The sequence below is a fragment of the Pseudophryne corroboree genome, chromosome 1 (assembly GCF_028390025.1).
Source record: "Pseudophryne corroboree isolate aPseCor3 chromosome 1, aPseCor3.hap2, whole genome shotgun sequence".
Lineage (NCBI taxonomy): Eukaryota > Metazoa > Chordata > Amphibia > Anura > Myobatrachidae > Pseudophryne > Pseudophryne corroboree.
In genome coordinates, this window is record NC_086444.1 from 157203898 (window position 1) to 157220089 (window position 16192).

Below are 16192 nucleotides of genomic sequence, written 5' to 3' on the forward strand. Positions count from 1 at the left end.
GTGTGCGCGCGCCTTCGGCGCGCGCGCAAAAAATGGGTGTGGTCAAATGCCACATGGGGCGTGGCCAATGAAATGGGGGCGTGGTACACATATGGGGGAGGGGCAGATACACGTATGACCCCAATAGTGCCAGATACACGTTGCCCCACAGTGCCAGATATACATTGCCCCACAGTGCCAGATACACATTGACTAACAGTGCCAGATACACATTGCCCCACAGTGCCAGATACAGAAATGCCCCCAGAGTGCCAGATATACATTGCCTCGCAGTGTCAGATACACGTTGCCCCACAGTGCCAGATATACATTGCCCCACAGTGCCAGATACACATTGCCCCACAGTGCCAGATACACAAATGCTCCCACTGTGTCAGATATACATTGCCCCCCGTGCCAGATACAGAAATACACCTACAGTGCCAGATATGCCCCCAGTGCCAGATATCCCCCAGTGCCAGGTATACATGCCCCCCCAGTGCCAGATATCCCCCAGTGCCAGGTATACATGCCCCCCTGTGCCAGATATCCCCCAGTGCCAGGTATACATGCCCCCCTGTGCCAGATATCCCCCAGTGCCAGGTATATATGCCCCCCAGTGCCAGATATCCCCCAGTGCCAGATAGAAATGCCCTTCCAGTGCCAGATATCCCCCAGTGCCAGATAGAAATGCCCCCCCAGTGCCAGATATCCCCCAGTGCCAGGTATACATGCCCCCCCAGTGCCAGATATACCCCAGTGCCAGGTATACATGCCCCCCTGTGCCAGATATCCCCCAGTGCCAGGTATACATGCCCCCCTGTGCCAGATATCCCCCAGTGCCAGGTATATATGCCCCCCAATGCCAGATATCCCCCAGTGCCAGGTATATATGCCCCCCAGTGCCAGATATCCCCCAGTGCCAGATAGAAATGCCCCCCCAGTGCCAGATATCCCCCAGTGCCAGATAGAAATGCCCCCCCAGTGCCAGATATCCCCCAGTGCCAGGTATAACATGCCCCCCCCCTCCCCCCCTTCCCTGCTCACCGCTGCCGCTGGCCGCTGCCGTCCTGTGTGAGGGAAGGAGAGCGCAGCCTGTGCCTCTCCTTCCCCTCAGTCTCCGGCGGGTGTCTCACAGTTTAATTCAGCGCCGATCCGTGAGCCAATCAGAGCTCGATTGGCTCACGGATCGGCGCTGAATTAAACTATGACACCCGCCGGAGACTGAGGGGAAGGAGAGGCACAGGCTGCGCTCTCCTTCCCTCACATCAGCGGCGGTGCGAGGAGCGGCGGCCCGTCGGTGTGGGTACGGCGTACCCACGGCTAAATTCTTATGGGTACGCCGTACCCACCCGTACCCGCCCACTTGCACCACTGCTTATATCTTTGGATATTGCTACCCTAGATATGTATGTACGCAGCATTGATATGGATGGACATTAAAGGGATTTGTTAAAGACAAGCCCTGGAGTGCCGTGTCCGTTTTGAACATTAGCTTGTTCTGAACTCCTCCATGTCTGTATTATGGGACAAGGGCACACAGGCGTTTGATTTATTATAGAGAGTGCTGGATTATCCAGAGACTGTATTTGTTTGGGGAGCATTCCCCTATGTATCAAGGCACCTACAGAAATTGTTGGATCGTTGTTTGGAGTATAACTGTGTTGGTGAATACCAGTGGAAATATTGAGCAACATGGAAAATTCTGAGTGACAGAGTGGATGTCACTATGGCCACTAATGTGTCATTACAAATGGGCGACATGCTTAGTTTTAGTAAAGCTCAAGCTGATCGAATTTTGTTTGCAGAACACTGTGTGCCTGAGGCACCGGATGACACAGTAGATGATGTATTTAAACAATTACTACGTTTATGCAAACGGGAGACCGATTATTTATTGCACGGGTCCACTTTATCAGACTATTATCGTCAAAAGCTGATTCCTCGGGGCTTCCGGGTTCGCAATACCCCTACGATAGGGAGGACGAACCCCGAGTTTTGCCGCAGATGGGTATCTGTATTAAATAAATGTAGTTTCGATTTGATGCTGCTTGTTATCGAGGAGGCAGGCCGGGACCTGCAAGTAGCGAAGTCCAAGATTGAGACTTTGAATACTAATCATGTAGGAATTATGTCAGACCCTGGGCAGGCGGCAACATGGGCTAAATTGGCCCAACAAATAGATAATTAAAGAAAGGAGCTATTAAAATTTAAAAAATCAAAATTACAAGTAGTCCAAAATGACTACGAGGATCATCAGGTTTATAGATGGCTCACCGGGACCGATACCACGAAATCGAATTACAAAGGATCCACACGTACAACATGCCGGCAACGCAGAGGTCGTCAAGTTAAAGGACATTATTCTTCTAATAGCGACAGTGATTTCATTGTCGCCGACTCGGATAATGCTTTATCTGCTAATCGACCCCCTTTAGGGGCTACAACCAGGGTCAGAGCAGAGGCTGGCCCAAGCCAACGAGGCGTGGCAGACAAACCTAAGGGATCAACAAAAGGCAACAAAGCCAAGAAAACAACTTAGTTTTTAATTTATCTTCACGACAACTAACATCAGTCGAGGAATCCGCCTGAATAAAGGACTCACGTTTGTTCCTACCAATCCGCACAACCCTTTTGAGTGGCAAATGGATATGCACCAAATGAATAGGAAATTGAGGCTAAGAGAATTTTTTCAGCATAGTACAACTAACCCTCAGGTTGATTCAACTAGCACGATCATTCGTAAATACAGTACTTCATCGTTTGATCCCACGTCTACTAATCCATCTTTAAAAACCTTTAGTCGATTGATGAATGACTCTGTGAATATGTTTATTGCTATCCCTCGACCTTCATACCACAATTCATCATTTGATCAAAAACAAGCACTTAAAGATCTCAGGTCTGATACTTCAATTATAATCCGTCCGGCGGATAAGGGCGGCAGTATAGTGTTACAGGATAGGACTCAATATATTGATGAAGTGATATGACAACTTGCATGTTCTGACACCTACATGAAATTGGACATTGATCCTAAGACAAGATTCCATAAGGAACTTAGCACTGTATTGGAACAAGCAGTCCAAAATAAATTATTGGATTCCAAGCTAAGAGATGCATTACTTCCAAAATGCCCTATTATCCCATGCCTATACACACTGCCCAAAGTGCATAAGAGCTTGGTAAACCCTCCGGGACGGCCGATCGTGTCGGCAAGAGGCTCTTTATATCAACCCACTTCGGAGTTCCTTGATTCGTTACTCCAACCACATGTAACTAAATGTCCAACATACCTGAAGGACATTACTATGTTCCTTAAAAGAATCATGGAGTTTGACCACTTACCGGCAGACACATTGCTATGTACGATGGATGTCTCCTCCCTCTATACCTCCATCCCGCATAGAGGGGGCTTAGAGGCGATGGGTAGATTCATCAGTAATGTGGGGGATGATTTTGGTTTGGATAAAACATTATTCTAGAAGTTATTAGAGCTGGTGCTTACTAAAAATTATTTTTTGTTTAATGGTGTGTTTAATTTACAGCAGGCCGGAGTTGCCATGGGAAGTAGCGTGGCACCGGCATACACAAATGTTTTTATGTTTGATCAAGAACAAAAATTGTTTTTTGATAACCCCACATATAGCAGCAACATTAGATGGTTTATTCGTTACATAGACGATTTGTTTATGTTATTATGTTATGGAGTGGCAGTTTGGCAGCATTTCAAGATATGATGCACAATATTAATCAAATACCAGGTCCTATCAAGTTTACATCTGTGTGTAGACCTGACTATATTAATTATTTAGGTGTTACAATTCATCTGAAAGAAGGGAAACTAGCATCTACAGTCTTTTACAAAAAAAAACAGACCGAAATTCATTGCTGGATGCGAGTAGTCACCACCCAGTACCATTGAAGAGGGGACTTCCCCATTCGCAAATGTTACGGGTGGCCCGTATAACTAGTGATCCTTCTCAGTTAGAAGATGCATTACAGACGGTTATTGATAAATTTAAGAACAGGGGATATAATTGGAAGGACCTTGAACTAGCTAAGAATAAAGTTATGCAACAAGATCGTCTAGCTACTGTATATTGCAGAGAGCTTCAGATCAGAAAAATGATCAAAATACATTTATTTGGTCTACCAGATATTCTACAGCCAGTCCCATTATACCCCGTGCCAGTAAAGCACTCTGGCCAATTGTTAAGACAGATAAATCTTTGCCATGCTTTCAACATACCCAAGTAATGACTAGTTATAAATGGGGTCGCAATTTACGCGACTATTTAGTAAAAACTGACATCACAGACTATACACCTAAACCTGGAATTTTCGGTTCAATTAAAAAAGCTGGGTGCTATCGGTGTCCCTCTTGCATCACTTGTTCGTCTTTAATTATTGGGTCTTCTTTTGAACATCCAGAAACTAAAAAGAAATTTAACATCTGCCATGTCCTTAATTGTACCACCAAATGTATCATATATTATATCATATGCCCATGTCGGTTACTATATGTTGGGTTAACTACACGTACCTGACAGGAACGAATGGCCCGCCACCGTTCCAATATCAGTCAGGCTTTAGCGGGTAACGCTAACGAACAACCAGTGTCAAGACATTGCTGTTCTAAAGCACACACTTTTTCGGATCTCCGCTATCAAATAATTGACCATGTTCCTCCTTTACGGAGAGGGGGTGACAGAGTCTTAGCACTACATAGACTGGAAGCTCGATGGATAGTGAAACTTAATACCATTCAACCATCAGGTTTGAATGAGAAAATAAATTGGACATATTTACAATATAAATAAGGCAGATTTATGTGCCTGCATAGAATTAATCTTGATTATGGAGGATCATAATGTCAGCGATATAGGGTATTATGCAATTTGTATCTTAACAACGATTAGGAACCATTGTAATAATCTTTCCTTTTATAATGCCTATTAATGAGAGTGCTATAACCTGAGTAGATGCATCTGTCTGCCCAGATCCCATGTTGATTTTAATATGTAGATAGATACAGCATATGGATTTGTCATATAGTGGTGTTTTGCATTATGGCTTAGAATTAGGTAACTGACCATATGTTGTTTTTTATATGTTTTGTATTTGTTCTGTATGTTCACTATTTTTCTCACACAGTATGCTTTTTCATTGTATATAGCCTCCCCTGTCAGGCTGAGCGGCCGGGGACAGCTTTGAAGCCTCCGCATACCGGGTTGTTATGACAACCGTCGCTCCCGGATCACCTCATCTGTCAAGCGCTTTGCCTTGACCGGAAGCTCCTCGCGGCCCTGAGACCGACCACGCCGGCATGGGGACGCTATATAGGTAAGTGTTATGGGTATTGTATGTTATTCACGTTTTTTTTGGCTGCACACGCTGAACCTGACGAAGGGACCCGCTGTGGCCCGAAATGCCGCATTGTTTTATATGCGTGAGCTTACTTCTGTTTGCTGCATGACTTATATCTTTGGATATTGCTACCCTAGATATGTATGTACGCAGCATTGATATGGATGGACATTAAAGAGATTTGTTAAAGACAAGCCCTGGAGTGCCGTGTCCGTTTTGAACATGAGCTTGTTCTGAACTCCTCTATATATATATATATATATATACTGGATATATTGCCATCTCAGTCAACTATTAGGGATGGATTTGCAGCAGTGGTCTCACAATTTGCTATATGTGCGATTTATTATAAATCAGAATGAAACATCATCAAATGTATGGGAGGTTAATTACTTGTCATTGATGAACTCTCCATTTCTATGGATCTGATTTTCCAGAGTAAAGTTGAAATTGTAGTTTGAAATGTTTTCTCCATGAAAATATTTCGCTCTCAAGGCATATTCATCTGCTTGGAGGTGTTTAATGACATCAGAGAACCAAACCGATAAACCGTAGTAGCTGTGAAGAGACAAAAACAATGACATTGCTTGCAAACACAAATGTCCTGAAAGGACGTCTAAGTTTAGACTGCAGTGTGGTTCAAATAAAGGAATTACACATTTATTATCTATGCACACATGGATGCAAGATATACGTACTTGCCTACTTTCCCCAAAGGTGCATGACATTTTTTGGGTAGTCTCCCGCACCCGAAGAAAAGTGGAGGGTCTCCCGCATCCAGGCCCGCCATCAAGAGGGGACGGTGGGTACTCTAGGCCCGGGCCTGGACTGAGATGGGGCCCTGGTGCTTGTAGTCAAGTTCAGGGACGCATGTCAGCTGCCTGCCTGCGCATCGGCAGGCAGCCACGGACGGGGAGACAGAGGCACGGACCGTGGCCATATTCTCAATACAGAGCCGGCCGTGAGCCAATCGGAGCTCACGGACCGGCAGCCAATCAGGAGCTGCCATTCAGCAGCTCCTAATTGACTGGCGGTCCGTGAGCTCCGATTGGCTCACGGCCAGCTCTGTATTAAGAATATGGCCAGGGGTCGCGGCTCTGCTTCTGTTCCTCCGTGGTTGCCCTTCCGATGCACTCTGTCCCTCCGTGGCTACCTGCCCCCTAATCCTGACTACAACCATCTCTGGCTCGCTCAAAAGGTCAAGTTGGGGAATGCAGGGAAGGTGGGGGGAGAGGGGGAGCGGACAGGTGTGTGGTGATGGGGGGCCCTGTCTTGTGAGTGTCAGTCCCGGGCCCCATCTATTGTAATGACATGAAGCGTTCGCCCAGGCGCTAAAATGGTGAGTTGCATCTTCTCTCTAGGCTTCTAAAAGTCGGTATGTATTATGCAAGCAAAAACACAACACACACACACACACACACACACACACACACACACACACACACACACAAAATGATGGGTGAAACGTTTTCCATTGTACTGTACATTAGGAATTCTACCAATAAATTCATTTACAAAACACAGAAAAACATTTAGGGCCTGATTCTGAGTTAGGAGCAAATCAAAAATACCTGTAAGAGCAAAATATGAGCAATTTGCTGCCGGAACAAACCATGTTGCAATGCAGTAATTGTTTTGCATGCAACGAATTGTTGGCTGCTTCTGCATGCAGTGAACAATACTGGGCAACTTTGTTTTTCACATTGTAATTTAGAATTTATCTGGGACTCACCCATTCCCAGTTCTAAATCTCATATTTTCAATCTTCCCCGTCTGCAGTGCAACATGTTTTTGCCAAGGTGCAAATTGCTCCCTTTTATTTGCTCCTAAAGCTGAATCAGGCCTTTATTGTTGAAAATATCTGATAACAGATCATAACTTTCACTGATGTAGCTAATACAGATTTGTATTTGACAGGATATGATAATATATCATTCAGTGGATGGTTATCTGCTTAAATTTGATAATGTAATTGGTAAATATCATCTTCTGAGTAGATACCTATCCATTGGGAAATATATGAGCATTTTATCCTATAATCTATTATATTACAGACTATTTTTCTGTATTAAATACTGCAGGTACAACATCATCCACTGACAGAATAGTAATGTTTCCCCTTATATTTTATTAACTTTATTTATTTACTGAAAGTACTGTACTTGCTATTTTTATTTTGCTATCTTACTATCTTTTTTTGGACTCTTGACCATCTATGCCCTCCCCGTGGTAGTGGCTAAAGGTACAAGATATATTGTGCAATCTTGGTAGTCTTGACTAGTCTGCACGACCCATGTACAGTGTGTACACCCAGTCTATCGCTTACACACGTTGTTCATTGCATCGTCCCAAATGATGTGCTGCACGTCAGATGAGATGATGCAATGTATGATGTGGTGCACATCGAGTAGTGTGTACGCAGGACCACAGGATATGCTGGAATGTTGGACTCTGAAGTTTGGCACTGTTATGCATTATGAATACATAGGGGTATATGCAATTGCGGTCGTTTTTTAATTCGACACAATTCGACAGTCACACACCCTCCCGCGGGGACCCGAATTCGACATATTCAATAAAAAACGGATTCGACAGTCCCGCTGTCGAAAAACGGACCAATTGACGATAGTGTGCGTCCTGGATTCGACTTCATGGACGGCACAAAAGTGTTTAAAAAACCCTGAAAAAAAATGCGTGGGGTCCCCCCTCCTAAGCATAACCAGCCTCGGGCTCTTTGAGCCGGTCCTGGTTGTAAAAATACGGGGGGGGGGGGGGGGGGGGGGAATTACAGGGGATCCCCCGTATTTTAACAACCAGCACCAGGCTCTGCGTCCGGTCCTGGTGCAAAAAATACGGGGGACAAAAGACATAGGGGTCCCCTGTATTTTTTACACCAGCACCGGGCTCCACTAGCTAGAGAGATAATGCCACAGCCTGGGGACACTTTTATACCGGTCCCTGCAGCCGTGGCATTAAATCCCCAACTAGTCACCCCTGTCCGGGGTACCCTGGAGGAGTGGGGACCCCTTAAATCAAGGGGTCCCCCCTCCAGCCACCCAAGGGCCAGGGGTGAAGCCCGAGGCTGTTCCCCCCCATCCAAGGGCGGCGGATGGGGGGCTGATAGCCAAGTGTCAAAAAAAGAATATTGTTTTTTGAAGCAGAACTACAAGTCCCAGCAAGCCTCCCACGCAAGCTGGCCCGTTTTCCCCCTGCATGCTGGTACTTGTGGTTCTCCAAGTACCAGCTTGTGGGGGAGGCTTGCTGGGACTTGTAGTTCTGCTACAAAAAACAATATTTTTTTTTACACTTGGCTATCAGCCTCCCATCCGCCGCTCTTGGATAGGGGGATGACAGCCTCGGGCTTCACCCCTGGCCCTTGGGTGGCTGGAGGGGGGGACCCCTTGATTTAAGGGGTCCCCACTCCTCCAGGGTACCCTGGCCAGGGGTGACTAGTTGGGGGTTTAATGCCATGGCCGCAGGGACCAGTATAAAAGTGTCCCCCGGCTGTGGCATTATCTCTCTAGCTAGTGGAGCCCGGTGCTGGCGTGAAAACTACGGGGGACCCCTACGTCTTTTGTCCCCCGTATTTTTTGCACCAGGACCGGACGCAGAGCCCGGTGCTGCTTGTTAAAATATGGGGGATCCCCTGTCATTTTTCTCCCCCGTATTTTTACAACCAGGACCGGCTCAAAGAGCCCGAGGCTGGTTATGCTTAGGAAATTTTTAACCCATTCCCACCCCTTCCCACTGAAAAACATGCTCTGATCTCTCCATATTATTTTAGTCAGTAAAAAAATAAAAAAATATGAAATAATACTTGTGGCTCCTAAATAGACAAACCAAGTAGATAATCCCTTCTAATATAAATAGATATGCTATTAGCAATAAAAAAAAAACACACAAAAAAACGTTTTTAACATTTTTTATTAGATCACGCAAGCAAAATGAGGCAGACTGAAATTGACAAAATGACTGTCGAAAAGCACTGTTGTCGAATCGACATTCTTCAATTGAATATACTTTTGTCGAAAAGCCGCATTTTTACCATTGCAGACATGTCGAATTTGACAAATGTCGAATTGCAAAAAGTCGAATCTGAAACAGACGTTTTTTTTTGTCGAAAAGTACTGTATTGCATTGTCGAATCATTTTTTTGTTGTTGAAAATGCCCCGTTTTTCGACATTTGCGGCAATTCGACCACAATTGCATATGGCCCATAGTGTTTACAGGAGCAACAACTACTTGGATAAAGGGCCTTATTCAGCTTCAGTTGCAAAATCGCAAATAGCGAAGGTCAAAATGCGATTGCAGTTGCAATTTGATTAACAGGTACTGACCTTTCGTGGGTGTTAGCATGGGAGTGGTTGTAAAAACGCAGGCGGATCATGGCCATTTTCGGGGGCGTTTATCTGACGTCAGTTGCAATCACTTGCGATTAAAAACATGGCACCAGTGCGACTGCATTCTCATTAATCTGAGTAGCCCTAGGTCATCTGCAATTGTTGATGGTTTTCGGTTTCTGCGTTTGCATCACAATTCTGCTAATGCATACGCAGATTTGCGATCACATCGGTGAGCATCTTTAACCACTCAGGACGACTCTTCACATGCCATTTTCAGCAGTAGCAGTTTTAAGACGATTGCAATGCCTGTCTCAATAGCTTTTCCAACCTGAATTAGGCCCTAAATCCTGGGCATTATAAATCATGTCAATGTTCCAAAGATTTGTAGTTTGTATGATAGAAATCATAGGTCCTGGGATTGTATGAGTGTAAGTGAAATTGGAATGACTGTCCTTTGGGGAATCAAGACATTTTTCATGTTAAAAATGCTAGATTTGCTATTTAGGACCTTTTTTGGAAATTGAGAAACTTGAGTATTCCCAACTGCCCGACCCAGGTGTTGGGGGATCAGGAAATTGCTATAATTTGCCACAGGTGTATGGTGGCCTTTAGCATAACTATAGCAAAGCTTTGGCTTTTTTTCGAATTATCTCGTGTTTTAATTTTACAAGTTTTGACAGTAGAATTTGTGTTTTGGAACAATTATATATAAAGCAATTGGCGGCTTCTACAGTATGGACAGGACTTCATGTTACATGGAAGACCCACTTTTTGTCTTAAAGAAACAGGTCCTAAAACGTGATGAATAAAATAAAGTATCATTAAAGAGGTACAGAGGGAGTGGAACTTTAGCAAATTTGCTGCTATCTTGGGGGATATGTATCAAGTCTTGGAGAGAGATAAAGTGGAGAAACTGTCTTGTAGCTATCTGTTGCTCATTTCAAAGTGTTAGATACTGTAGCTAACACTTTGTCTGGTCCTAGTGATCATGGCCCTTTACCGTTCCTTAAGTGATCAAAGATACAGATGTATTTAGCCTGGAGAAGTGATAAAGCAGTGATAAGTGCAAGGTGATAATGCACCAGCTAATCAGCTCCAATATGTAAATTGACAGTTAGGAGCTGATTGGCTGGTGCGTTATTGCCTTGCACTTATCACTGCTTTATCACTTCTCCAGGCTTAATACATCTGCCCCAACTGTTTTTCTGACAAGAATTTCCATATGACATACAGCAGATCACAGCGTGCAGGAAATTTATTAGACTTATTAAATCTTTATATTCATTTATCCAAGTAAGCCTTACCCGAATGACAGCGAGAGCCACACTATTGTCAGTTTGATTGTGTTCTCTTTCACTGGGTAATCAAAGCATCTCATGAACGTTAACCATATCTGTAAAATAACATATAATATTAACAATCAAAAACGTAAAATGATAGACCTTATCACAATACCGCACATCTCATGACATAAAGATAAGGGTAATTAGTGGGCTAGGTAATTACATGCTTTCATTTTAATTAATTTTCATATGGGAGCAGAAATAGCAGCAGTGTAGGAGGGACTATTACCTGCTGGCCTATATTGAATTACCAAGATGCAGTAGCATTGATTTATGCCAAATCCCAAACACTACCGCTCATCGTGCAATCCAATATTGTACACTGCTAAGAAGTAATCATTTTACTAATGCTAATTGCAGCTGAATACAAGCGACATGGAGAATTTTTTAATCAGCAAAAAGGATTCTCAGTAGCTGTTTATGGCCTTGAATTGTCAATGTGTCTCATCTATAAACAGCATAGTGACCCAGCTCGTCCCTAAGCTCACAATCAGTACCGTACTGGATAGTCAGAAATGTCATTGGATTAAATGATCCAAGTGCAAAGTCTTTGAGAAATGAACTTCATATAATTGAATTTATGGCCACTCAGTTCTTATTAACTTAGGTTTCTGCCCAAAAGCGGGAAAATAAGAATTTACTTACCGATAATTCTATTTCTCATAGTCCGTAGTGGATGCTGGGGACTCCGTAAGGACCATGGGGAATAGCGGCTCCGCAGGAGACTAGGCACATCTAAAGAAAGCTTAAGGACTATCTGGTGTGCACTGGCTCCTCCCCCTATGACCCTCCTCCAAGCTTCAGTTAGGATACTGTGCCCGGACGAGCGTACACAATAAGGAAGGATTTTAAATCCCGGGTAAGACTCTTACCAGCCACACCAATCACACCGTATAACCTGTGATCTGAACCCAGTTAACAGCATGATAACAGAGGAGCCTCTGAAAGATGGCTCACAACAATAATAACCCGATTTTTGTAACAATAACTATGTACAAGTATTGCAGACAATCCGCACTTGGGATGGGCGCCCAGCATCCACTACGGACTATGAGAAATAGAATTATCGGTAAGTAAATTCTTATTTTCTCTAACGTCCTAAGTGGATGCTGGGGACTCCGTAAGGACCATGGGGATTATACCAAAGCTCCCAAACGGGCGGGAGAGTGCGGATGACTCTGCAGCACCAAATGAGAGAACTCCAGGTCCTCCTCAGCCAGGATATCAATTTTGTAGAATTTTACAAACGTATTTGCTCCTGACCAAGTAGCTGCTCGGCAAAGTTGTAAAGCCGAGACCCCTCGGGCAGCCGCCCAAGATGAGCCCACCTTCCTTGTGGAGTGGGCATTTACAGATTTTTGGCTGTGGCTGGCCTGCCACAGAATGTGCAAGCTGAATTGTACTACAAATCCAACGAGCAATAGTCTGCTTAGAAGCAGGAGCACCCAGCTTGTTGGGCGCATACAGGATAAACAGCGAGTCAGATTTCCTGACTCCAGCCCTCCTGGAAACATATATTTTCAGGGCCCCGACAACGTCTAGCAACTTGGAGTCCTCCAAGTCACTAGTAGCCGCAGGCACCACAAATAGGTTGGTTCAGGTGAAACGCTGAAACCACCTTAGGGAGAAACTGAGGACGAGTCCTCAATTCCGCCCTGTCCGAATGGAACATCAGATAAGGGCTTTTTCAGGATAAAGCCGCCAATTCTGACACGCGCCTGGCCCAGGCCAGGGCCAACAGCATGACCACTTTCCATGTGAGATATTTTAACTCCACAGATTTAAGTGGTTCAAACCAATGTGACTTTTGGAACCCAAAACTACATTGAGATCCCAAAGTGCCACTGGAGGCACAAAAGGAGGCTGTATGTGCAGTACCCCTTTTACAAACGTCTGAACTTCAGGGACTGAAGCTAGTTCTTTTTGGAAGAAAATTGACAGGGCCGAAATTTGAACCTTAATGGACCCCAATTTCAGGCCCATAGACACTCCTGTTTTCAGGAAATGTAGGAATCGACCCAGTTGAATTTCCACCGTCGGGCCTTACTGGCCTCGCACCACGCAACATATTTTCGCCAATTGCGGTGATAATGTTTTTGCGGTTACATCCTTCCTGGCTTTGATCAGGATAGGGATGACTTCATCCGGAATGCCTTTTTTTCCTTCAGGATCCGGCGTTCAACCGCCATGCCGTCAAACGCAGCCGCGGTAAGTCTTGGAACAGACAGGGTCCTTGCTGGAGCAGGTCCCTTCTTAGAGGTAGAGGCCACGGATCCTCCGTGAGCATCTCTTGAAGTTCCGGTTACCAAGTCCTTCTTGGCCAATCCGGAGCCACGAATATAGTGCTTACTCCTCTCCATCTTATCAATCTCAGTACCTTGGGTATGAGAGGCAGAGGAGGGAACACATACCCTGACTGGTACACCCACGGTGTTACCAGAGCGTCTACAGCTATTGCCTGAGGGTCCCTGGACCTGGCGCAATACCTGTCGAGTTTTTCCCAACGGTTTATAATCATGTGGAAGACTTCTGGGTGAAGTCCCCACTCTCTCGGGTGGAGGTCGTGCTGAGGAAGTCTGCTTCCCAGTTGTCCACTCCCGGAATGAATACTGCTGACAGTGCTATCACATGATTTTCCGCCCAGCGAAGAATCCTTGCAGCTTCTGCCATTGCCCTCCTGCTTCTTGTGCCACCCTGTCTGTTTACGTGGGTGACTGCCGTGATGTTGTCCGACTGGATCAACACCGGCTGACCTTGAAGCAGAGGTCTTGCTAAGCTTAGAGCATTGTAAATGGCCCTTAGCTTCAGGATATTTATGTGAAGTGATGTCTCCAGGCTTGACCATAAGTCCTGGATATTCCTTCCCTGTGTGACTGCTCCCCAGCCTCGCAGGCTGGCATCCGTGGTTACCAGGACCCAGTCCTGAATGCCGAATCTGCGGCCCTCTAGAAGATGAGCACTCTGCAACCACCACAGGAGGGACCCCTTGTCCTTGGTGACAGGGTTATCCGCTGATGCATCTGAAGATGCGACCCGGACCATTTGTCCAGCAGGTCCCAATGGAAAGTTCTTGCGTGGAATCTGCCGAATGGGATTGCTTCGTAGGAAGCCACCATTTTACCCAGAACCCTTGTGCATTGATGCACTGAGACTTGGCTCGGTTTTAGGAGGTTCCTGACTAGCTCGGATAACTCCCTGGCTTTCTCCTCCGGGAGAAACACCTTTTTCTGGACTGTGTCCAGGATCATCCCTAGGAACAGAAGACAAGTCGTCGGAACCAGCTGCGATTTTGGAATATTGAGAATCCAACCGTGCTGCAGCAACACTACCTGAGATAGTGCTACACCGACCTCCAACTGTTCCCTGGATCTTACCCTTATCAGGGAATTGTCCAAGTAAGGGATAACTAAAATTCCCTTCCTTTGAAGGAATATCATCATTTCGGCCATTACCTTGGTAAAGACCCGGGGTGCCGTGGACCATCCATATGGCAGCGTCTGAACTGATAGTGACAGTTCTGTACCATAAACCTGAGGTACCCTTGGTGAGAAGGGTAAATTTTGACATGAAGGTAAGCATCCTTGATGTCCCGAGACATCATGTAGTCCCCTTCTTCCAGGTTCGCAATCACTGCTCTGAGTGACTCAATCTTGAATTTGAACCTCTGTATGTAAGTGTTCAAAGATTTTAGATTTAGAATCGGTCTCACCGAGCCGTCCGGCTTCGGTAGCACAACAGTGTGGAATAATACCCCCGTTCCCTGTTGCAGGAGGGGTATCTTGATTATCACCTGCTGGGAATACAGCTTGTGAATGGCTTCCAAAACTGTCTCCCTGTCAGAAGGAGACATCGGTAAAGCCGACTTTAGGAAACGGCGAGGGGGAGATGTCTCGAATTCTAATTTGTACCCCTGAGATATCACCTGAAGGATCCAGGGGTCTACTTGCGAGTGAGCCCACTGCGCGCTGAGATTCATTGAGACGGGCCCCCCACCATGCCTGATTCTGCTTGTAAAGCCCCAGCGTATACTGAGGGCTTGGCAGAGGCGGGAGAGGGTTTCTGTTCCTGGGAACTGGCTGATTTCTGCAGCCTTTTTCCTCTCCCTCTGTCACGGGGCAGAAATGAGGAACCTTTTGCCCGCTTATCCACGAAAAGACTGCGCCTGATAATACGGCGTCTTCTCATGTTGAGAGGCGACCTGGGGTACAAACGTGGATTTCCCAGCTGTTGCCGTGGCCACCAGGTCTGAAAGACCGACCCCAAATAACTCCTCCCCTTAATAAGGCAATACTTCCAAATGCCGTTTGGAATACGCATCACGTGACCACTGACGTGTCCATAACCCTCTACTGGTAGAAATGGACAACGCACTTAGACTTGATGCCAGTCGGCAAATATTCCGCTGTGCATCACGCATATATAGAAATGCATCTTTCAAATGCTCTATAGGCAAAAATATACTGTCCCTATCTAGGGTATCAATATTTTCAGTCAGGGAATCCGACCACGCCAATCCAGCACTGCACATCCAGGCTGAGGCGATTGCTGGTCGCAGTATAACACCAGTATGTGTGTAAATACATTTTAGGATACCCTTCTGCTTTCTATCAGCAGAATCCTTAAGGGCGGCCATCTCAGGAGAGGATAGAGCCCTTACAAGCGTGTGAGCGCTTTATCCACCCTAGGGGGTGTTTCCCAACGCACCCTAACCTCTGGCGGGAAAGGATATAATGCCAATAACATTTTAGAAATTATCAGTTGTTATCGGGGGAAACCCACGCATCATCACACACCTCATTTAATTTCTCAGATTCAGGAAAACTACAGGTAGTTTTTCCTCACCGAACATAATACCCCTTTTTGGTGGTACTCGTATTATCAGAAATGTGTAAAACATTTTTCATTGCCTCAATCATGTAACGTGTGGCCCTACTGGAAGTCACATTTGTCTCTTCACCGTCGACACTGGAGTCAGTATCTGTGTCGGCGTCTATATCTGCCATCTGAGGTAACGGGCGCTTTAGAGCCCCTGACGGCCTATGAGACGTCTGGACAGGCACAAGCTGAGTAGCCGGCTGTCTCATGTCAACCACTGTCTTTTATACAGAGCTGACACTGTCACGTAATTTCTTCCAACAGTTCATCCACTCAGGTGT

The 16192-nt window shown here is 45.5% G+C and overlaps 1 protein-coding gene across 1 annotated transcript in view; it reads right to left on the bottom strand.

Moving 5' to 3' along the window:
- The window catches only part of SV2C (synaptic vesicle glycoprotein 2C), a 454860-nt gene that overhangs the window by 40308 nt on the left and 398360 nt on the right, over positions 1–16192 (bottom strand). Inside the window, exons 8-9 of the mRNA XM_063963739.1 lie at positions 10998–11086; positions 5743–5907 (exon numbers count right to left, since the gene is read on the bottom strand). Of these exons, the coding sequence (XP_063819809.1) occupies positions 5743–5907; positions 10998–11086 (254 nt within the window). The remainder of the gene's footprint in view (positions 1–5742; positions 5908–10997; positions 11087–16192) is intronic.